This window comes from Thunnus thynnus, chromosome 21 (assembly GCF_963924715.1).
Source record: "Thunnus thynnus chromosome 21, fThuThy2.1, whole genome shotgun sequence".
Classification (NCBI taxonomy): Eukaryota; Metazoa; Chordata; class Actinopteri; order Scombriformes; family Scombridae; genus Thunnus; species Thunnus thynnus.
In genome coordinates, this window is record NC_089537.1 from 18431112 (window position 1) to 18455956 (window position 24845).

A 24845-nucleotide genomic window follows, 5' to 3' on the forward strand; every position below is an offset into this window, starting at 1 on the left:
TTTTTGACATGACAGTAACCACCACATTAAAAAAGTTATCATGCAGGTAATCAACTGTCCCTATTGACCTCAGGTCTCCTTTGGTGACAACAAGAGTAAACAAAAAACTGGAGACAAGAAGAGGAGGTCACTTTACACACTGGATCACTTTAGCCCATCTTTCTTCTTGTGGATATGTCTCTCCCATGTCCCTCTCCTTTGTCTAGATAATAAAGTTCCAGGATCAGAGAAACTTAAGAGTCAATTGTTTTTCTGCTTTCACAATTCTGTCTCCTTTTCTTCGTCTTCGCCCGTTTCTAAGTAATATTCATCATCTGTCGTTGTGTCTGAGCCGCTGTCTGAAGACTCCTCAAAGGTGCTAAGGCTGGAGACATAACCCCTGGAGGGCAAATGACCTCTGGAGGGCTGGCTGTCCTGTGGCGCTCCTGATGAGCTGGGTAGGGGTAAGGTAGGGGAGGACAGGCTAGGTGTGGATATGCGTCTGGACACTGGTGACAGGGGAGGTGTTGGAGGCGGGGTCGGGGGACCCTCTGTATCCCATGCAAAGTGACAAGTGTTCATGTTAGGGCTCCAGAGGCGGGCTGGCTTTGAAGTTGTGGCAGTTACAGGTAAAGAGGCGGAGGACTCTGAGCTCCAATTTGCCAAGCGCCTGGTCAGTGATCGAGGAAGAGATCTCGATCTTATTTTACCAGGGTCACTGGAGAAATATGACATTCGACAGTCACTGGTGGGTCCACAATCATATTCTCTTGTCCAATCAGAAGTTAAAAAACCATGATCCAAGTCCTGGCCAGTTCCTCGACAATCCAAGGCAGATTCAGAGAGGTCACCCACACTCATGAACCTGGATCCTGTGGAGATGCGTCCAGGCCCTGAGGGTCGACTGGAGAGAACCGAACTCACAGAAAATGACCTCCCAGGCACAATACCATACTTTAAATCTGCATAGGAGGATGACAAGCGCTCATTGTCCGGTCCTGGACCTGCACTTGGAGGGCCTGTGGATACTCGCCTTCTTCTTGAACCCACCAGGCTGATTCCCTCTCCTGGCTCACATGGTGAGGAAGCTTCTCTGCGACGCTGTAGCTTTGGGCTGTAGAAGACACTGTCGTCTGTTACATCAGGTGAGGAAAACGGGGAGAGAGGGGAAAGAGAGGCAAAGGGGGAGAAGGGGCTCCTGGGGCTGGATGTGGACTTCTTGAACTGAGCAGGATGACCACCAGAGGGGTTAGGGCTCCTACCAGGACTGGGATCTCTACAAGAGAGGAACTGGTTTGTTGTTTGTTGTTTATAATCTGTCCTGTCGTCCGTATTTAAGTCGAACTGGTGAGTTGTGGGACTATGGATTGTCAAATGAGCATGAGTTTTACTTTCACACATGTGTTCTGCACAAGCATTTTGATCTTCTTGGTCAGTTTCTGGAGTTGATTTGTCTGACCACATGGAGAACTTATCTTCCGCCATTGTATTTCCTATAGTCAAAGATGGTATGAGATTGTATCTGTTTTGTGCCCATCTATTCTCTTCTGTTCCCTTTTCATTGTTCTGCAGCTCTACCTCTCTCTCCTGCTCTTGCTCCTCTAGCGATTTGTTACTGTTGCTCATGGCCCTCAATCCGCTGACTGGAGGAGTTTGGGAAGCTCGCTTCCATTTCCATGGAAATGAAACATCATCATCAGACCGTTTAGTACTGAATGTTTGTCTCAGTTTGTTAAGGACCTGGTCCACTTTTTTATTAGTCTTGGTGGCCCTCTCTGAGTCTGACCTTGATAAACTGGAGTTTGGTGTGCTGACACTTTTCTTCAGTGCAAAACGGCTTCTCTTTGGGCTTTGTTCATTATTGCTCTCCACTGAAAAAAATCTGCTTTTACCCATTACACTCTCTTTCATTTTCCTGTTGCAGCGTTCGTTATCCAGGGACTGGCTCTCTGACGAGCTGCTACCACTGGAGCTCTGATTTGAATGACTACGTGGTTCACCTGCTGCTCCCTTACTCTGAGCTGTTTGTGACTGTTGACTTAACTTGGTCTCCACAGAAACCAGTGTGTTTGTGGTATGTTGCAAAGATTCAGGTCGTCTGTTCTTTTGTGCAGCTGCATCAACTTTAGATTTAATGCTGTAAACCAGTGTCTCAGTTACACATGTTGAGTTAGAGTTGTGTGCCTTATCACCCTGCAGAGACTTTGAGCCGATATGAATTCTGTTGTCGACAAGTAATATCTGGCCATTCTGGCGATCTTGGCTGATATTCTTGCAGTGATTATTGTTAACTTGATCCGTTTGTGAAACACCACACACTGAACTCTCTTGTGAAGCAGTTTTGTTTTGAAAAGGCAAGGACAAGGGCTGGGGTGAGTTGATAGGTGATGGAGTCAGTTCGGACAATGGTATGGTCACGTCTGCCACTGGGTCAGTACGTAAGGAAAGATGTGGGGTGTAATTTAACTGAGAGGGTAGTTGGAAGAAGGGTGATCTAGGTGTTATATTCTTAGTTTCTCCTTGTGTTGACCTGGTAGACACGAGAGTGGAGTAAGGTGGGGAGCTATAACGAAGCATATAACCACTTGAAAAGTCAGGTGGGAGGGAGAGAGGTGCAGAGGAATGACATTGGGCTGTGCCAGACTCCACTGATAGGGTTCTCTCCTGCCTGGGGGCGGCTGATTCTCTTCTTCCCTGGTCAAAAATCATAGTGTCTCCAGGTCTTTGCTTAGTTCTCTCTCGCCCTCTGGATGCTAGATCAGAGTCAGATGATAAGGACCGATACTTCCCTCCCCTTCCCACCTCTATGTTGGAGGTCTTGGGTGTAGGATTGCAAAGATGAGATGTATTTGTGGTTGGACTGCTTGGTCTTAGAAAGGAGAAGATAGATGGAGTCCTAGTGCTTTGTGGGGATAGAGAGCTTGTTGGAACTCCAGATGGATCTGGCTTCTCCACTGAGACAGGCTCAGAATGCTGCAGATCCACCGAGTCTTCCCATGTTACCCGTCTTACTCTCTTTCCCTCTGCATGGGAGCGCAGTTTCTTTGGGTCTCTTTCTAGGCTGTTGGAGAGTGTCCTCCCTTCCTTAGGACTGGAAGTTTCTGAATAGATGGGGCTGGTAATGATTGGGGTGGCAGGGGGGGTTAGGAGAGAGGAGGTGGTGATAGTGGTGGGAGAAGATATAGGAGGAGTAAGAAGGGATGGGCTGGGGGCAGTTGGCAGTTCAGGATGGCTGCTAGTGGATACAAGGCTGTAGTTTGTTTTAGAGAGAGTATTGACTGTGGGAATAAGGCTAGACACGGTTTTAGGGTGGAAAGGCTTGGGGATGGAGGGATAGTTTCTTTCAAAGCCAAGAGATGTGGTGGTGGCTGTTTTGAATTTGGGCATTTGTGAGGAAGAGGCAGTGTATGATGAGGCATTTTGCATGTTGGTCTGAGAACAAACTGGATGGGATTGGAAAGAGGGACTGGTTCTGGTATTTTGTGTCAGGGGGAGACCATAGACAAATTTAGAGGTAACAGCTTGACTGTTTAGAGTGTTGGTGGTCTCAAGAGAGAGAGACTGTTCGGTAAACTTTTGAGAGTCCCTATTGTGAGGAGAGACGGGGTTGTTGTTGGTTTTGGGTGGACAATGATTATTTATGTATTTGCTGCTGCTCTCAGTGGGTGTAGTTGAGCTCTTGAGATTTTCCAAAGAGGGTGGTAATTCAGTTACATTTGCTGTAAATGAACTATTGCTTACATCACACTTGCTGAGATCTTTGGAGCGAGTCAGTGTTGTTTGCACTGTAGCTCTGCTAATTTTAGAACTGGACAAAATATCAGGCAAACTATGAGGCTTTTGTGGTTCTCTGTTGTTTAAACTGGAGCCATACTGCTGTTTGATAAGCCTGTCTGAATCATGGTCAAGTGAATCCTCAGTATTTCTTTGTCCGAGGCTGTGTGTTTCTCCCTGTGTCTTCATAACAAGGTTCATGTTACCTTTGCAAACTGACTCTGTTGTGTTATTGTTGTCTCTGTTATTGGCTGTGTGACCACTAAATCTTTTGTTGTCAGTTGGACTTGGAGAGGCAAAGTCACTATTATCATTACAGGGTGGCACTAAGAGTGTGTTTGGCTTGTTTTTGATGTTGGTTGTATCACTGAGGGTTAGAGGGGAACTGCCTTCCGGGGTAACTTGTTTCCACCAGGAAGTGGATGTCAGAGTGGTCCTTCTAGGAATGGAATGAGTTTTTAGGTGGGCAGAGGAGTCATATGAGGAATGTCTAGGCGAAGAGACTGAGCCCTCTGAGAATACATTTGTAGTTTTGTCTGAACCCCTCAAGCTCTGTTGCCTTTCTGATGGTCCTCTACTTAGAAATGCCTGATTGGAACATGAAAGACTGGACCAGGTCTTATTCATTGTTTGATGTTGTTTGGTATACGGTGTGTCTTCAGTGACTTTGTTTATGGTTGAAGATGAAAAGAGGCATGTTTTGGATGTGTCTCTTCCTCTGTAATTGGAGGATGATGGGGAAAAGACAGGCCCAGTTTCAGTTGTCCTATAAGAAATGGACGATGTAGAGTGGAGGGGCTTCACCCTCTCTTGCTCGTTATTATTGTGAAAGGTTTGAGAGAGGTGTGTTGTGAACTGTTTTCCATCTCGATCATTGGGTAAACTGCTCAGAGGTGAAGGGTTTATCTCAGAGAGGCTTGGGTTTGGATGAGAGTTCCTGCTATTGGAGTTGAATCTTCTTAATGACAGAAGAAGACTGCTGGTTGTTGGTTTTGAGCTTAAAGATGAGAGTTCTCCTTGATGACCAGTTTGTAGATTCCTCTTTTGTTCATTTTGATCAAGGGAGAGGGGCGACACGGGAGATGCAGTTGTGGCTACAGGGCTCAAAGCACCTGCATCTGTTCTCCTATTCATCCTTCCAGAGTTTATATCCAAAGAGACAGACTGAACCACTTTCCTCTTGGATTCATAGTCAAAGCTTGCTGGACCACTCTTAGTTGACCAGCCCACAGTGTTCCTCCTGGTACCCAGAAATGGGACCCTTAGTTGGGCGTGCGATCCATCTGTGAACATCCTCTCCACACTATGTTGGTTCTGAGTCTCCTGAAAGCGTTCATGTGCACGGTTTGCCTCAGTGTTTGTCACATCTTGTAAGTCCCCATGGGCTTCCAAATTCCCAGTCCCCTCAAATCTTTTGGTCCGTCGTAGTCGGCCACTCCATTGTGGTGCAAGAACTGTTACCACAGTGGAAGACAACATGGTTACATTATGGTCAGACAGTTCCTCAAAATCAGTGTGGTTCTCAAGCTTTGTATAGTCCTTTATATCTTCCTCTAACTCAACTGATCCAAAGCCAGTCCTGCTTGGTTGTGACGCACATGGGGATGTGCACAAGCCATTATGCTCAAGTAGTCCAGAGTCACTATTTGAGAAACTGTGAGTTATACTCAAGTCCCTGACAGTCTCCAATCCATTGCAAACAACTGGGATAACCTCTTCTTCCTTCTCGGCTGGAAATGGTGTTTTCTCTGGTAATGGAGAGTCACTGGCTACATCTGTGTGTGGTGGTGACGTTCGTCCATTAACCTGTTAAGAGAAGAATAATTACTGCAGGTAAGCAGATGTTGCATATGAAATTGCAAATTGTGAAACAACTGCAATTTGCATTTTAAATAATTTAATATGGAAATAATGTTTTTAAATTATTTTGGGACATTTTTTAATTAATTTTATCAAACACTTCATATGACTAATTTCTATATTCCAGATACTGAATGGAACAGAATTTAATCCTCTCTCTCTCTCTTTCTCTTATATACACAGACACACTCTTCTCATATGTCAACTTGAGCTTATCATATCATACCAATGCAAATTCTTTGCACAGCAATGTAAAATGCTTTCTGGAATTTACAATAAGTATGCAACGGTAGCCTGCGATCTAATTTGCAAATTGTGTGCTGGAATAAGCCTGTGCTTCGCTAAAGCTTCTGTTTCCATGGTGTAGCTATTTAAGAGATTCAGGCCATGACAAACAGGTTATTTTGACAGACATGAGACACACACACATACACATACACACACACACACACACACACACACACACACACACACAAACACAAACACAAACACACACACACACACAGACACAGACACACACCCTGCCCCTTCTTTCTCCCACAATAACAATCAATCTCAGATGCTTTCAAGAGTACGTAATGTCACTTTGTTATGTTGTTTTCACAGATAACTACTTTTGCGGTTGTCAGAGAATTTTAGTGACTTTGAGGTTGTTGCTTTATAGTACATTAAGTACAGTACTGTAAATTTGATTGGATTGGGATTATTTTGGATTAACTGGCTTGAAATGTGCAATTTAACATTTGTTCTATATCAGATCTTACGATGTAAACCAGTGTCTCATTTATATTATGATCCAGACTATGGCTGATCAGTACCTGAGAGCTGCTGTTCTTGGTCTCAACCCTCTGTGGTTCAGACAAACTGGTAGAGCAGGAGAGAGAGGAAACAGAAAAAAAAACCCATTATGGACACTAGTCAGGATTACACCTGTCGCTTAATTGTAGATGGTACATAATGTACAATATGCAGGAACTATGGAACAAGGAACTATGAGAACAATATCGACAAGGGTTACATAAAAGTATCAGTTTTCTGGTACACTGGTCAATTCTGGTATTTCAGTCACACATCTCTGATATTATGGATATGGTTATTATGGTGCTTTATTGATTACATACTTGTTAAATAATAAAAGGTTGCACAAATATGTTTTATGATTGTTATTGCTGGGTGTGTTATGCACATCAAAAGTGAAGGTGGTAAAGATTAAATATGACAAAAAAGTTAATTATTTAGATTACATGTGAGGTTTGTTTTTGTTCAACATTTAATATGTTTATGTTAACAGAGAATGTACTCCCAGTGATATGTAATGGACTCTCCACTGGTATGAGTCACAAAATGAGTCTGAGTGTGAAAACAAACTTTTACTGCTGAGATAAACAGTGAAATGTAATATATTATCTCAGCAATAAAACTTGATAGTATAGGTCAATGGTATAAGTGTAATTTTAGTTCTCAGAACAACTGCATTTCATATGATTCCTGTGCTCTCCTGTAATGTTTTGTTGTGAAACATTTGAGGGATTAGATGTCCAACATTCGCCACAGCAATGTTGATCAACAGGACGGTCAGCATTCCTATCCTCTGTCACTCTCTCTTTTCTAAAGTTTTCTCACACTCACATGCTCTGTAAAGTCACACCTCATACACATTTAGAAACACACTTACAAGGTATTTTTAAGTTAGAAATAGTAGCAGATGGATCATGCTGATACTGTACAAACACAGTGCAAGATGTCTATATAAGGTCATGTCTGATGATATGAAAAGACTGCAGGTGGCTAGCAGACAGTTTAAGGGTGTGTCCAACCAATAAAGCCTGTTCAATCAACTACCTCTATGGACAAGTATATTTTAATCTCTGGCACACGTTGCATCGCACACAAGAATGCAAATATGCTGAAGGGAAAATGTGCAGCACAAACACATACAAACCTCACCCAACACGCACATGTCAGAACCAATTCTTATGTAATATCAGATAATATTTAAAGAAATGGCAGCAACTCACATAAAATAGATTCAAATTCTCTAGTTTTGCTGACTTAAGGAAGTACCACTATGAAAAGAGAAAATTAGCCCACACGTAGATAATTTGTGACAGTTGATGACACGTTAACTGTGAGAAAGCAAAGTCAAGCTTCCTCAAAGGGTGGTAAGACATTCTTATCTTTACGAACTGCATTCCAAAGCATGGCGTATGTAATTAAAATTGATCAGTGCAAGCGAACAAATACATATACTGGCAAGACACATGCTTACAATACAGATAGACAAACACATAAACACAATCATGTCCGACATACTCTTATGGGGTCACTTCATCAGGTGCCTTTGCTTGTTTATACAAGCAGCCGACTCTTCCAGACAGTGAATCAAAGGCTAAAGTATGCAGACAAGGTTCAGTGATTCAGTTACTGTTTGATTAATCATTGGAAAAGACATGTGATTTAACCCTGTGATCCTGAGCATGGTGCTGCGAGATGTTCCTGTTCCAGGCCTCAGAAACAGCTCCTAGCATGTTGCTCTGTGCAGCTAATTATGAGACAAACATAGAGAGAAAACAGCCCATTTTTGAGGGAGTGCAGCTAATGGCAAGACTCATTAACAAGCTGCACATAAATACATCACATAACTGACAAATGAGACCAGCTGTGGTGTAGGCAGAAGGTTGAACTAGGGATCAGGACACAAAGTATTTAAAGTGTCTGTGATCATGTTCACCACATAATTCACTTGATTTGTTTCCTGGAGAGATAACCTCCTGGCTTTATTCCTTTCCTTGCTCACCTGTTTGGACAGAAGTCTGGCTTCTTCTTCTTGGGTCTTAGGTCTGGATTGTCAAGGCCCGGGTTGCTGGAGAGCCTCACAAAGACGCTAGAGGTGAATCTGGGTCCAACACGCTTCTGGATCAGAATCTTCGAGTCACCAAAGTGAACAGCCTCCCCCTTTCTTGGTCTCAATATTAGTGCTGTGATAGATTCAGTACAGTTGATTGATTTCTGGTCACAGCTGCAAATTCAAATAATTGAGGCTAAATCGATTCTTGATGTGTACAGACATATTTTTTTGTATCTTAAATGTTGTGTGCAGCATATTATGTCGACGTGTGAGTGTTGTACCTTTGTGTGTTCCCTCCTGTCTGACGGCTGATTGGTGAGAGTGCTGCAAGGTCGGGGTTTCACGATGACTCTTCTGCCTGCAAAGTTGATTAAATTAATATGTTGATGATTGATTAATCATTTATGTCTCTTACTCATGCAAAAATGCAAAAGATTGGCTGGTGCAGCCTTGCTGCTCAGCCTTTCAACAGTGTTAATATCAAGCTGGATTCATGGTAGATGGAGTTAACAGGAATCCCGCCGTAGATACTTACAGCATATCTTCTGATTTATAGTTCAGTTTTTTCACCCGTTGATACCACAACACCAGACAGATATCTGGCCACATTGCGCTTTTCCCCTAATTGTTTTCCCCACATTAACAACACAAATTAACTCTACTGACATCAGACACTTGTAGATGGAGAACACAAGCAGCTCATTCTGACCAATCATAGTTCCTGTGGTCCCCACTTGGTACTGCATCAAGTACATTTACTCAAGTACTTGTACTTTAGTTGCATATTTCCACTTTATGCTGCTTTGTACTTGTTACTCCACTACATTCATTTTACAAGCAACATTTCATATCAATGTTTTATGTGTAAAACATTTATAAATATATGCATTGTAAGATTGGACTACCCAACAGTACAGGCTGCTAATTCGATCTACCTTGACAACATTAAAATGTTTCTTACACATAAATGCACATTATATATGATAAACACACTCTCAATTGGCCCATTCTGCATAATAAGCACTTTTAGTTTTGATACTTAAGATTTTGAATGCAGGACTTTTACTTGTATTGGGGTGCTTTTCATTGTGGTATTTGGCTACTTTTAACTTCTAGCTATTGTGTGTCTTCTGCAGCTATGTAATCTCCATAGTTACACTGTTAAAACACATAACAATAGTATAAAGCATCCAATTACTTTTCCATTATCAAATTGGTGACCTTCCAGTCCCACGTAAAGCTGCAACTAACAATTATTTCTATTATAAAGCAACTGATAAATGGATTTGTCTATAAAATGTTGTAGTGAAAACTATTTCAAATATATGACAAAAGCATCAAATCCTCACATTTAAAAACTAGAACCAGTGAACGTTTGGTATTTTAACCTTTTATGCAACTAAGTAAATGCACCAATTCTCTTGTAGTCCCATTTCTACAGACAGTAAACTGAAGATAATGCAAACATTTTATCGGAGGAAAGTCAAACAACCGTGCTTCCCTCGTGTAATCAGTTCCTCAGTGCTGGCCTGATAAGCAATGGTTACATAATAATGTAACGCTGCTCACTCCACACTTTCTCTTACAACCAGAGAACAGAGCTAACACACCCACTCACACAGCCATTAAAACATGCATATGCTCATTTACTGATGCAACCCAACGCTGAACCCACACTAGTGTGCCAACTGCTGAGCAGGATAATGACAACAGGACAGAGATAAGGCGGTTATCTAAATATAAATGTACGTGTCACTGCAGCCTTTGTTCGATAAACATAACAAATTAAACAACCGCAATTTTCTTTTACAGGTCTTTCCAGAATCACTTTCTCATTTTTTTTATTCAATCCAGCAGATTTTGTGAAGATAGAAAACATTGCTCATGAGTCAGAGGCTTTACATAACCTGCAGCACTTCATGTAATCACAAAGTGAAGTATTTTGATTTTTCTCTATCAACCTTTCTTAATAACAACAAGCATCACGCCGAGTGCTATCTTTCCTTATACACCTTGCCTTCAGGGGCGACTCATTAGTACACTATTATGAAAGCCTGACATGACATGACATGAGGAAGAAGCAGGTAGAAATATGAGGAGGGAGGAAGATCTTCATGTTCTTCAACAGCTACTCCAGTGCCAAGTCCAACACGCCTTAATGTTGATGGTACTGAGTGTTTTTGATCCAAGAGAAGCAATCATGTCACATCACACGATATTAGTGCTTGTAAACCTGTAGGTAGCCATGTCTGGATATAGTTTAACCAGTAAGCAATGTGTGGCCTGTAATGGTGGAGCTGTTCTTATGACAGTATTCCCACAAACTGAAACCAGTTTGCGTGACAGTGATTGGTTTGAGTACTTGATCTTTCATAGTATCTACTTCATGTGCTACATCTGCTATAGAGCTCAGTGATGTGTTCACCTCCTGCTTTGTCCGTCTGAGCTCAAAAGGTACAGAGTGTCTGAAACTGCAAACAAGAAGTAGCAACTTAACTAGAGCTAAAATGATTAGTCTTTTCATCGATATTAGCAATTATTTTGATAATCAAATTATCATTTCAGTCTTTATTGAAGCAAAAATACCAGAATTTGCTGGTTTTAGCTTCTCAAATGTGGAGATTTGATGCTTTTTTTTGTCATGGTAACATGATGGTGACATGGTAGTAAACTGAATATTTTTGGGCTTTGGACTGTTGGTCAGACAAAACAAGACATTTGAAGACGTCACTTTTGACTGTGAGAAATTATAAACATTTTTTTTTTAGTATTTACTGAAAGTGATTAATTGATTAGTCAAGAAAATAATCATCAGATTAATGGATAATGAAAATAATTGTTAGTTGCAACCCTGAACTTAATCTAGTGCTGAAACTATTGTGTGATTAATGAAGAGGTCCAATGGTTCCAAATATTTTTAATCACACATACACCCAGGCACATCTTCAAATGATTTGTTTTGTCTGAATCACACAAAAACCCAAATTTATTTAATTAACAATTATATACAACTGAGAAAAGCAGAAAATCCTCACAGTTTGAGATGAAACAGCTGATGTTTAGCATTTTCCTTGAACAAAATTGTAGCTGCAAGGTTATCGGCTATTGTGACAATAAAAAACTAATTTTATAATATACAAATATACAAAATAATGTATGGTCATACAAAATAATATATACAAATACTTCACCAAAGGACTGTTTTCATTATCTCATAATATGCTGATTATATTCTCAATTAAATGATCAATTGTTTGGTCTATAATATGTCAGAAAAATGTCCTCCACAGTTTCTCTGAGTCCAAGTTGACTTTTTGCTTGTTTTGTTTGACCAACAGTCCAAAACAGAAAGAGATTTAATTCACCATCACAGAGGACATCACAAAAAATTACATTATGAGTGTTTACTAAATCCAGCTGCTTCATGGATTAATACCATATAGCACTGACTATTCTTGTGCATTAACAATTATTTCATTATCGATTAATTTGCTGATTATTTTCTTGAGTAATCAATTAATTGTTTAGTCTATAAAGTGAAAAACACCCATCAGAATTTCTCTGAGCCCAAGTAGACATCAGTCAAACCCCAAAGATATTCAGTTACTGTCAAAGAGCACACAAAAAACAGCAAATATTCATGTTTGAGATTCTAGTGAATGTTTGGGCAAATTTGCTTAAAAAATGACTTACAAGATTAATTAATTATGAATATTGTTGGCAATTATTTTTCTGTCCATCAACTAATCAATTAATCAACTAATTGTTTCTGCTTTTCATTTGTTTTTATCAAATCATAAATTCTACTTTTTCCACAAACTTTCCAGGTGCCTCCCAGTAACTCTGGGAAAGAAGTCGGGAATCTGGAGTTGAATAAGTTCACTGATCAACAACAATTTTTAATTGATTTATTTCAGCCAAGCAAAAATGCGAACAGAACGCCAGACATTTTCTGGTCCCAGCTTCTGAAATGAGAGGATCTGCTGCTTTTCTCTGTCTCACATCGTTATAAAATGACCATCTTTGGATTCCTTACTGAGTCATTCAAAACAAACAATTTGTCACTTTCATCTTGGACTCAAGGAAATTGTGACGGCAATTTTTCATTATTATCCAGCATTTTTATAGAGTTAATTTGATTTATTTGAAAAATGATCCAATTTTACAGGACTGCAATAGCAAGCAAAAATGTAATTTATTTTGATTAAGGCTGTGGACTGTTATTTCAAAGTTCCCATCTTGAGAGTAAAACTCTCTACAAACATCTCTACAGAGGCATTAGTGACCTCTAATCCTGTGTTGACAAAACATGAACAAACTGTAACCTTCAGAGAGTCTTGCAGTCGTGTAACATGCACGTTATCTGGACTGTGTGAACTGTGTCTCAGTTTGTTTTGATGGTTTGCAAGCTGATGACTAATGGTTATCTCTGAAAGCCTCTTTGGGCTGCTGAACTGTGTGTCATGCAAGTATGTTGGTGTATTCTTCACTTGAGGTCGGCCTGACTGTGGGTGTGTGCACGTATCTGCCAGCTAACACTTACATAATCACAAGGATCCAGCCTGAACTAAAGTGTGGGAGTGTACTCAACACTGACAAACGAAGCCTTACCAACAGCAAATGATTTACACCCTTAACGCCTTTTCAAGATTCATCCAAAGATAATTTTATGACTTTGAAATGACTTCATGAGAGACAACAAAAGGTTGCAGTGACATATTGAGACCTGTTCCCTTATTCCTGCTGCCACACCTTCATTGTCTGTCAGACTTCCAGGAGAGATGTTTATCTTTTAGCCTGTACAGAAGATGAGTACAAAGGAGATAGTTTTAGTGGGTATTAACAGGAGGATGTACAGATAATAAATAGAGGTAGAGCTCCGGACATGCACAGACAGCAGCTTTGGGTATCAACCGCAGGCCTGGATGTGCATGTATGAGCTTGTCTGTTAAACCATTGAAGTTGAGCTGACTCGAAATACAACTTCATCTGATGATGCCAGTGACATTGAACTTTATGACAAACACACTAATAGGTTCAGGTTCATGTTACATGTTACATGGATAGTGAATATCAGCACCCAGTCCAAACCTACGTTCAAAGTCTGTTTGGACACTTCCTGTACTCAGTCTATGAAAGGTAACAGAAGACCAAATACGTAACGTTTTATGAGTTGGAAGAAGTGCAAGTACCACCAAACCTTACTCAAAAATCTGGCAACTTGCGCAAACCAAGACCAAGAAGAACAAGCCTTATACGAATCTTTAGGAAGTCTTTTTTTAAACACGACATCGAAATGTATCCAAAAATGGCCAACAAAACACATTTTAGTAAGATATTTACTTTCATCACAAGTTATTCCCGCCTTCTTCTGCTGTCAAATACAGTATAGTGAACAGACCCCAGCAGTAAACCACGTGTAAAAAGCGAAACAACTTGAATATCTTCACGCCGAATTGCCTTAAATTAACTCATGAATCATGAGCTGTTTTGGTTTGGCCCATACACATGTATATATTTCCAGACAAGCTTTTTTATGTTAAAACATGCACATTTTTAAACGCAGTTCGGCGTGGCTTTCCTCCTCTTCGTCAGTTCAGTTTCCAGCAAGCAAATTAAGGCATAAAAAGTGCGCAGCGACACTAAACAGGTCGATAAAAAGCATGGGAAATATAGAATAAGTACAAACAATAGTAGAAATTGGTGTTAAAATGTATTCAAACGTACCTCTCGGTCTGTGTCCGTGTTGCTTGTGCTGTCCCGTACAGAGGCGTAGCTGTCTCCCCTCCTACAACTGAGATCTCCTCCAACTCTCCTGCGTCACTTGTTGACATCCTATTTTAACCGGTTCAGTAAGCCTCCAATATTCAGGCTGACAGAACAGTGCATCCTAAAAATGTGGTGCGGAATTTACACCAACTGAACTGTGGACCAGCCAAGTATCCGTCCATGTCAGAGTCAGTGTGGAGGTTAAAGTTCAACACCACCTGTCTGTCACACAGGTGAGCAGCAGGGACAAGTGTGACTGCCTCTCTCTCCAGACAGTTCTCCTTCATCTATTTCCTCCTCAGGATACTGTTCAGCTTATCTTGGTGCTGTTGGACATTACACACATTCATTTTCTCCTAGTTTTACTTACAGTGTTGTAAAAGTGAAAGTGTTTCGTATTCTATTATGTGCCAAGCTGCAAAAGAAACTGTTGTTTGATCATTATCTGTTTCATGTTTTGGCAGAAATATAGTTTTTGCACATTTGTTTTCTGCAGAAATTCTTTATAAATAACAAGTAGCACCATTATGTAATTCAGAAAACACTACCACTGATTAAAATAAGCACAAGTTATCATGAATCATCAGTTCTCAGGTACACTATCAGCACTACAGTATGATATCAGGAGCCTGCAGATGCTTTTTAACAACTGATTCCAACAATTCCTCAACCCTATAATCAGCATTGCAAACAGTTTAGCTGATGGCTTTTGCCTTGTGTGCCATATAAAGGCATTTTTTGATTTCGATGGAAGGGAATATTTGTTTCAGTTAGCATGTTTAATGATGCTTGTTACAAGATTTGCATAGGTTAGATATTGTTTTTATTTGGTGTAGAGTGGAGCAGGACTCCAGGTAACTGTGGGAGAGTTTGTGTTCTTAACAATGAAGACCACAAAAAGCAAAAGAGTAGTTTCTCTTTGGCTTTACAAAACAAGACAAACATGTTCAGTTTTTGATTTTGTCCGCCGTCCCTCCACACCCTCCATCACCTGCCAGATAAAGGTTTGGCTCAGTTTCTGCAGGAAGAACAGCGCCCTCTTCCTGTTTTGACTGACTGTTTCAAACTTTTTATGTCTGCTGGCATCAGGAAGGGATTTAACTTTCTAAATTTGGAGCCTATTGGTGGTACATTCTCATTAAAAACTACTAGTACTACTATTAGATAATCATAGGTTTCAATCTGACTATAGGAATAAAATGTAATAATAAACCTTACAAGAGATACTATACAAGAACTTCATGGGTTTTATAGTTGGTCACATGGTCTGTCCAGTCACATTGCAGCAGTGGGATCAAACAACTGAACAGGGCAGTGAGGAAATCAGAGCTAAAGGAGGAACGTTTTGGAGTGGGATGAAGGAAAACACTCACCTTGCCCTGCTAGTCTTCCATATTCACAACGTGACTGAAGTATTTCTCAGCAGTACACCTACACTGTAAAGCACTTAACTGCGCAAACCATATGAAACAGGGCAAAGGCAATATTAGTGTAGCCTAAAAAGAACACCAATCTAACAGATAAATACACACAATTACCAACAGTTGCTAAACAGTATATTGATCCACTTTGTAGACAGTAAGAAGTTTGGAAGTTTTGGTAAAAAAGGTCTGAATTGATTCACATCCAAATTACAGTTTAATATATAGCTATTCCATAAATATCAACCTGCAGTTTAATTAAACTTTCAAACACTTTGTCTATTTGATATGTAACTGTAAACAGAGCCTAATGACAACATTTCAGGGCTGATGAAGCTATAAGGCAGAGAGAACCTGCATTATTTATTTTATAAATGGACAGCCAGAGGCTCACAACATAAAATATGCTCAAACTTTGTATTTTATCTTTCCTTATATCATACTTATATCATGTAGTCAATGTATAGTGATGTGACAAAAGGATTTATTCATATTCAGTGTTGAATTCATGTAGACTGAGCTGATCGAGGTGCAATGTGAAAGAAAACCAGACGAGGTCAGTATTGTTTTATGGAAGACGTTTGGGATGAACAGTGGTTCAGTGATTTAGGCTGACAAATGAATTAGACCTACAGTACATAATTATTATTACATTATAAATGTGACGACATTGTGACAATTTACAGAATAATGCACAGTTTAACTAATGGTTATGTTATATGTGACACCTAGTTGTGTATCCATATGTTCACATATTCATCATAATAGTTGTGTAACAGTAACGGTTGTGACCAATTATATTGTTGCTGGATTCATATTTTGTCTCTTTTGCACATATCCATTAGCCTAGAGCTTCCTCACATTTAAATGTCTCCAACTGCATGGTGAGAATTACATGGATTCAGCCCAGTTAGTCAGAAAATATAATCCTTTGAAGAAACCCTGTCATAGTCCTCCTCCTCCCCCTCCACCACCACCACCTCCTCCTCCTCCTCCTCCTCCTCCCACAGAGGATGCAGGACGGTGTGAGTGGTCCTGAGCTCTGACTCCTGACGGCAGTGAAGTGGCCGCGACTATCAGACAGGAATCACGCTCCGGGACCCGATTTCTTTTGTTTCTGGCGTTTCCCTCCAAATCCTGCACAAATTGTTTTGCCTCATGACAGCATGACGGGACTCAAACTTGCACATTTGGGATAACTACAATAATGGTTCGCTTCAAATGTCCATTTCCACGGAGCTGCAGCTGAGGTTTCATTCAAAGTCGGACTGGATTCTCACAGCGTGATGGATACAAATGAGTTCGCAGTACTGAAACTTTTTGTTGTTGGGATTTTGGGTGAGTATTATGGTTTTCTTTAATGACAGAACACGTGTGAATGAAGGAAACCTTCCCCTACTAACACCCATGCTGTCTGTGTGTGGTCATTAATGGTAGAAATGTCACAGCATCACACTGAAAATTATAATTCATGCTTCAGCAGGCTATACCCGCTTTCCCACTGTAGTCAGACATCTTATTCAGCACTAAATAATCACATGCTACTCTATAAATGGTCCAATAGGCTATTACTGTACCTCCACTGCCGAGAATTGCATGCAATGCCTCTTTATCTTAAATCCACTTCGCTGTGCACACATTATGTGTCCTCCTGCACTGCCTGAGTGTGTCAGGATGCAGAGTGCACGTAATGAGGATGGCTAAAAAGCATCAGGAACATCAATCACATCTCATAGCACATGCACTGAATGGGGAATATACCATAGCATCATGCCCCAGTGGACAGACCTGACCTATATCGTGGCCAATGGGAATTTCTGGATCTGGCTCATTAACTGGTGGTGCAAGGATGAAATCATGTATGAAATTATGTTTCATGTGATGGAAGGTTGTAACTGATGGACTCATGTAAACACACTAGTTTAATTGTTGTCAGGATTTAGATGTTCCTATGGGTGGTCTATTGATCCCATAGTGATGCTGGGCAAAGCATGAATCTAGGAAACCTGCTGTTATTCTCAGTGTTATAATGATTGTCAGGTAGTAGTAATAGAGTAGTAGCAGTGTCAGGAAAGTAGAAATGGTATTGCAGTCAGTGATAAAGAGGAGTACAGATATTTAGTTGGTTTGTGGTGCAGTGACTCTGTCCAGGAGCTGGTTAAGCTCATAGAAAGCAGTTGCTGAGCTTTTATTTGGTCTTGGCACCATCTGGTCTGACTGATTGAAATTACCTGGCCTCCTCTCATGTGGATTCATGAGCAAGGTGATACTGGATTTCAATTTCAAGGTCTGTGGCTCAGAAAGACTTCAAACTCAGGCTCATAGAGGCAGAGCGTTGCTGTTTACCTTGAGCCTCTGGAGGGGTTAACGTGCCCAGTTTGACTCAGGTGCAGGGAGATAAACGAAGGGAGCATGGGTCCACAACACAAAGAGTTAAGCTTACTGCAGACAGGAGGATGTAGTCTATGTTTGGCCAAGACCTTCAGCCTTGACTCTCCTGGATCTCTGCCATGTTGTGGCCCTCGCGGTGCTGAACTCTAGCTTCAAGATGGTCCTTTTCTGGCTTGAGGCATGTTCAGTGTCTGTATGCTGATTCTAGTGTAATATAAAACAGGAGGAGACAATGATTCATGTGTGATCAAACAGACTCTCATCTATGTTTTGTGCATCCAAAAATGATAAATGGTGTGATTTCACTGCAGCTGCCTCTATCAATTTGGTTGGTTATATTCCCATGCTGTGATGCCCTGTAAAGACATGCAGCAGTGGTTTCCTGTGATAGATCTTGTCTAGACTAAAAGATTTTCCCATTAAGGGCTCTATTGGGAGGAAGAAAGTTGGAGACCGGATGCAGTGTGTTCAAAGAAAACCAAGACATAACGCGCTAAAACACTGAGTCACTCCGATTTGCTACTTTTACTGTAAAGCTAGTTTGGTTGATGCAGCAGAAACCGGAGTACAAGGTCCCCATCTGCACCACAGAAAAAGAGTGATTCCCACTGACTGCGAAGCATCTGCTCACCCCAATAAACAGCTATTCATACACTCTCACAGCAAGGGAAAATGCCTTGGGGTTCTTTTGTTCCACCAACATCTAAAAAAACATTGTTGTGAAAAAAATGTTTTTAAGTTCTTTTTGTAATATGCTATTCATGGAGTTGTGGTGAGATTTCAGTGTGTTGAGCTGTTTTCAATGCATGAGGCTGATGTCCATATGCTGAACTGTTTTTTTTTTAACCACATGGATGTTGATAAGCATGGCGATGTATCACCTGCATTCCAGAAATGAAATACTTTCAAGTTTAGTAATGAAGACAAGTCATTTGTTAAATGCTAAAAAAAATGGAAGACAAAAAGGTCTGTTTGCGTCTTGCACAAATCCTCATTGTGTCAACCTGCAGCTTATATTAATAAGTGATCAGTGGAAGAGTTTATGTTTGTATCTTCATATTGGGATGGAAAATCTCACCAGATTTAAAATTTTTGAGAGACCCAAAAATCCCAGTTTCTTGCTTCTTGAGCTTGATGCTAAAACAACTTCTCTGGTCTTTCTCTGCATATCCAAACATATAAAGAAACAGCTAAATATCATGAGAATATCTGAGAATCAGCCCCGACCGCAGATTGTATGTGGTTTATTCAGTCATGCTAGGCTTGTCAAGCATGAGGAAACTGCTGGTAATCGGATGTCAACATCCCTCTCGTTATACCTGAAAGGCTGAACTTTGAGAGTTCAAACCATTGCAAGCATGCTTAGTGTAACAAAGCCAGTGGTTGCTGTTCCCCCAGGCATAGTTACATTTCAGCTCTATCCAAAGCTCAACTGCAGTGAAAGTGTGTTAAGAGCATTATTAATCTTTCAGGGGCCTGTTAAAGATTCATGCACCAGAGGGGGCTTGAACTTTGTCTCTTCGCTCATCCTGCTCATATCAAAGTCTAATATGCTGAGGTCTTGCTGACTCCAAGTCAATGTGTGGAGTACAGAGTGTGTTTCTGACTAAGCACCAGATGGTCAACAGATTACACTTTATAGATGCCTCTATTAGCTCATTGCCTATCTAATATGCCAAACATTCACTGGAGGCAGCTTTTCAAATATGAATATTTGCTGTTTCTTTTAGTGTTCTGTGATAGTAAACTGAATATATTTGGGGCTGTTGGAGGGACAAAACAAGCAATTTGGAGATATCAGCTTGACTCTTGACAAAATAATAAGCAAATTAGTCAATGAAAATGTAATGAAAATAACCGTTATTCACAGCCCTACAGCAAACTGTACAAACAAATCAAGATAATCTTGGGAAGCAGCAAGAGGACAAACCAAGCGCTCATTATCTGATCTCATTTGCAGGAGCCATCATACACTTTTACTGGCTTCTCAAAGGAGCAGCAAGAGGGCAGAGTTGGAGCAGGATGGCAGCCAGTTGTCTATTTACATCAGAATATAGAGGATCTGACAAAGGGATGGTTTTCAGCCGAGGGCCAGTTCTGACATTGTCAGATTTCCAATCACAGAACAGAATAAGTGGTAATGAGCACTATTAACAGACTCAAATTAATGATAGATGGTGAAGACTGAAATTAGTTAATGATGACACTTAGTGATCAGAGGTTATTTTCTTCACAGGGGACAAAACATTTACTGTTGTGCGGCCAAAAAGTAATTTTCCCAGTTCAAATGAAAACAGCAGACAAATCGTAATGAGTTGAAGCCGTCCGCTGAGTTGAATGAACACTTCTGTATTGAATGAACACAGTCTGTCAGGCTGTAATCCACTGCGCCCCTGTTTGAATCAATTGTTGCTCCATACTTTAAAGCATGCTGAGATAACATTTAATTAACGTTCAGGGCTGCCTTTAACATTCAGAACCAGGACTCATGTAGAGGTGTTAGGAGCTAAGAGGAAAGCTCTTTGTTAATATTTCTTCAGCAAAGAAATAGTCTGCTATAGTCTGGTGTCTAAACATTACAGGGATGATTCATAAAGCTCTCTGGCAAGTTATATGATCTTACAGTAGAGTGTTCAGTTTTTCTTGGATATGAATGACGAGTGTGGTACATGCTGATGCTAGCTTGGCGCAGGGACTGGAGATGGGGGAGGCAGCTAATTTCTACCAAAAGTCTTGGTAACTGTTGCTGTTATGAGTTCTTGCTACCCACTCACTAGTAAGCATATAGTCAGTTGGTTTTATTAAGATTTGGAGGGTTGTATGTACCCAACGGCTTCAGTTTAGACCTCCAAACTGCAGGCTTGTTAAACCATAATGTCTCGTTTTTTATTTCTACACGTGTTAAATAGAAAGGAAAAGTTAATGAGTGATTGATGACTTTTTTAAGTTCAGTTTTATGGTTCAGGAGTCAGACATTGTATTTATTCATGCATAGGTGTACTACATCACCTGGGTATTACAAGTTGAGTGATCAGCCAAATAAGCTTGAGACAGAATTTGATTCGTTTTTTGGGGTTTTTTGTTAATATAGTGGAAAGAAAAGAGCAAAGAGGCCTCTACAGAAGGGCTCTGCCAGTGTTTTTGCAGTTCTCTCTGGTATTGGTCCCTAACAACGATGTCAGTGAAGGTCTTAGATTCATTAATGCCCCTTTAACACCCCTGTCAGTCCTCACAGCCTCTGACTCAGTGTTGCAATTTGAATTTGTGCTTCTGTGAGAGTGTCTCTGAGTTTTCTCCACATACCAAACTCTCCCTCTTTCCCTCCACTACTGTCTCTTCTCCTTCGCTCCTTTGTCTTTCAGACAGGCAAATGAACAGCTTGTTGGCACTGTCCTGAGTGGCTCCGAGGCAGAGGTCTTTGGCACTGTCACCGGTCAGACAGCTGACAGGAATACAGCCTGTTTTTGCTCAATCCCCTTGTTGCAATCTGTCTTTAAGGGAAAAGGGCTTTTGGTCAGTTGTGATTGTGTGATTAGACACCACTGAATGAATTTTGACAGAAACTTGGAGGATGAAACATCTCACCACTGTTCCACTGCATGTTCTATAATGCACTTATTGGATGGGGATATTACATGTGAACAGATTTGTCCATCTCTGTATACATACATCATCTCAGCCTTCACTGCCTGTTCATTTATCTGTTGATTTGTCCATCCATCACATCCCCAATGAGATTTTGGCCAAAGTTAGAATTGATAATGCATTCCACCACTGTGCTCTGGCTTTTATCACACAGATTTTGCCAGGGGACTGTAATTAATGGCCAGAACAAGCTGACATATTTATCACCAGTCGGCTGTGTGGGGTAGTGCATCACTTTTGGGGATAAAGTGCTTAGTGCCGCTGTGTTCCAGGAAGTTTGGACATTTAAGGACAAGTGCACAAATGTGTCATTTTCAGTGAAGGAGGTTGAAAATGGAAGTAAAACGAATAACAGTATCCATTGCAGCATCAATACTCATTGAGACCATATGATGTAAGGCATCCTGCATTTGTCATTGAGCCAAGTCGGAATTCAAACAGCTTATTCATCCAAGAAGAAAAAGTGGCCCATTCCCACTGAACCTCTACATTTACAGCTTTGTGTTTTTTTCTGTGTAACTACGCAACTGTTACTACTGTCAGAGGCATTTGGTGTTTTTCTAAAAGTCTACATAAAGTGGATAATTAATGCCTGCCATGATGTTATTGCAAACAACAAATGTTTGGTTTTTGTTGGATGCAAGTGTTCCAGTGGAGCTGGCTTTGTGGTTTGTCAAAGGGGGGATGAAACAGAGTGGCTTTAGGCTGTTTTGGCTTTTATGTTGTAGAATGAAACACATTGAGTTGAGGAGAGGTAAACGGGGAATACTGATGAAAGCCTGAACTGTGTTGCCTCTCCAATGTTGTTTTTCCAGTTGATTATCTTTGCCAACGAGGAATGATTGGGAATTCATAAAGTCCACTGAATCTGCCAATTCACTGTATTATAATCGCATCCATGTTCCTTATCTATCACCAACAGCCTGCACTGTGCGTCTGTATGAGCACTCAAATGTTCATACCCGTATTTATAGACTTTAAAACCAAAACAAGTGCTTAAAAATATTTCTTAATGACTCAATTTCATTAGGATGCTCTACAACAGACAAAATGTTCATGAGATTCTTTAGTGCTGCAGCTCCAGCGCTCCCACAAACAAGGCATGATGGCTCATAGACAGATGGATTTGCTCCACAGGGGCCTATTCAGCTGAAGCCTGGCTGTAATTTTCCTCTCCACATGGTCGATGGACTGCATTTATGTAGAGATCTGATCCCGAGAGCCGCGCAAAGCCCCTCGCGGTACCTCAGATTCACCCACAACATGCTGTCAAACAACCAACCAAGCAATCACCAGGCGACCCGCTGCACCACCTGAGCTGCTGTCACCCCACATACATATAAACAGTGTAATAGGTTAAAAAAAAAAAAAAATCTCTCCGGAAAGTCCCTCGTCATGGATTCTCTCTTCTCTGCCACTGGCATTTTATTTCTGTCTGTCTCCGTCATGGTCATCCAGTACTCCTCCTCTCCTCCTCCCCCTCTTCCTGCTTTTGTTTGCCAAGTACCCAGAGTTCCCCTCTGTCTTGCACATCTGTGTCATTCTCCAGTCTCCTCTTCCTCTTTCTCCTCCTTGACCCTCAGATTCACCCTACATGGAAGACTCCACTTCAGTAGAAACAGGCTGGACACTTCCACTCAGACTTATTTTTATGGGGGACTGTGTGAGAACAGAAGCTGAACATGTTGTTTCCACTTTTGGTTTTCTCATCTACAATGGGAAGTGATTGCTTTTGTCTGTGAGCAAAATAACTTCAAGCTGAGGACATTTAAAAAGGTTAGCAGCGGCAGACAGCTGTTGTCTAGGGTTGACTGAGGAGAAATTAAGATGTAAAAGTGAAGACTCTCTGTCATCGTCAGATGACACAACCAGGTTCAAAATTATGTTTTCCTAATATGTAAATTCATCATATTTGTTGGATACGTGCTTAAAAATGTGCCAAATTATACTTAACCAGACAGATTGCTGTAGCACTGTGAAAAACATTATTGCTCCCCTTCATTCGCGTCCCTTGGAAAGTAATTAGTATTTACCTGGTAGATGAAGATTTGAATCCGCAAAAAAGTGCAAAAAAGTTTTCTCAGAAACTGCAGGAGTAGTGAGAGGGACAAAGAGAGTTTGAGAAACAAGAGAGATAGGAAATGGCGACTTTGTAATCTAGCTACTATTTATCCCAGCTGATCCAAGAACTGGCAAGAAAAGAAACTGAAGAGAGAAAATATAGAAAAATATGTGGCTAATTATGACTATAATGTAGCAGTATTTGGAGTTAATGTATAGTATCTATAGTTTACAATAGATCAAAAAGCTAGCTGTAGTACTCAAACTGTGACGAACCCACCTGAAATAACAAACCCACAGAGAATTGTCACCTGACTCCTGACTGCAGTTCCCCTCAGCTCTCTTTCAACATCTTTCAGCTCATTGTTTCAGTTTTCCAGCCCACAACTTTACTGTTTTGGTTCATTGTCATTCCTCACATAAGTTTCCAGCCACAACAGGCAGCTGTTTTTAACTTATGCTACTTGCAGAGTTGCAAACTTGTCACCTTTAGGCAAAAATTGCTGTTTTGAATCTAAAATAGGTCATTCATACACAGACCAGGGGAGTGTCACTTATACGGTTCATCACTTTTGTGTTGATTTTGTTGGAAGCTTGTATAATTAAGAGTCCTGCTGGTCCTGAATGTTAGCAGTGTTAGCAGCTATGGCGGTGCTCTCTGCTGTCTGACACTCAGCTCTCAGCCTGCATTAACCGAGCAGCTGCTCAAGATGCTAGTTAAGCATTAACATGAGCCTCAGATAGCTAAACTGGACATCCGCCAGACAACAACGCTGGAATTTTCGTGGAATTTTCACAACTCTATGCTTCAGTTTTCATCAACATGACAGTGAGCAGATTGAGTCAGACTGCAACTTTTTTCTTCCTCCGAAGGCAGGGAGGTGCATTTGTTTTACAGTATGTGCGGCCATTACGGTTAGTCACCAAACACACCTGTAGCTCAATCTCATTAAAAGGTAATAGGCCTCACCTGGTGGCACAACCACGTACTACAGCAAATCTACAGAACACTTTCTGACAGTTACACTGTACGTCCCTCGTCTTCTGCATTATCGGTTAATATATTTTGTGCTTGGATTTGTATTAAGGCCAGGCAC

The 24845-nt window shown here is 40.8% G+C and overlaps 2 protein-coding genes across 2 annotated transcripts in view; one reads left to right on the forward strand and one right to left on the reverse strand.

Moving 5' to 3' along the window:
• Positions 1-15: 15 nt before the first annotated feature.
• On the reverse strand, positions 16-14442 carry zmp:0000000991 (mucin-2). Its single transcript, XM_067578650.1, has 5 exons — positions 14189-14442; positions 8743-8819; positions 8411-8591; positions 6432-6477; positions 16-5559 (listed from the first exon to the last, which is right to left on the reverse strand). Exons 1-5 carry the CDS (start codon positions 14293-14295, stop codon positions 259-261), a joined length of 5712 nt encoding a protein of 1903 aa, XP_067434751.1. The 5' UTR covers positions 14296-14442; the 3' UTR covers positions 16-258.
• A 2220-nt stretch (positions 14443-16662) lies between these two features.
• Positions 16663-24845, forward strand: part of LOC137173284 (receptor activity-modifying protein 3-like) — a 32441-nt gene continuing 24258 nt past the window's right edge. The window contains exon 1 of the mRNA XM_067578037.1: positions 16663-16989. Within this exon, the coding sequence (XP_067434138.1) occupies positions 16938-16989 (52 nt within the window). The 5' untranslated portion in view covers positions 16663-16937. The remainder of the gene's footprint in view (positions 16990-24845) is intronic.

What these genes read in the sequence shown, in the direction of transcription:
- zmp:0000000991 (XM_067578650.1), bottom strand. Translation starts at nt 14,295, where the DNA reads ATGTCAACAAGTGACGCAGGAGAGTTGGAGGAGATCTCAGTTGTAGGA. An exon ending in ACACGGACACAGACCGAGAG is followed by an intron (nt 8,820 to 14,188) that starts GTACGTTTGAAT and finishes TCAACTTTGCAG; the next exon opens with GCAGAAGAGTCATCGTGAAA. An exon ending in CCAGACTTCTGTCCAAACAG is followed by an intron (nt 6,478 to 8,410) that starts GTGAGCAAGGAA and finishes CTGCTCTACCAG; the next exon opens with TTTGTCTGAACCACAGAGGG.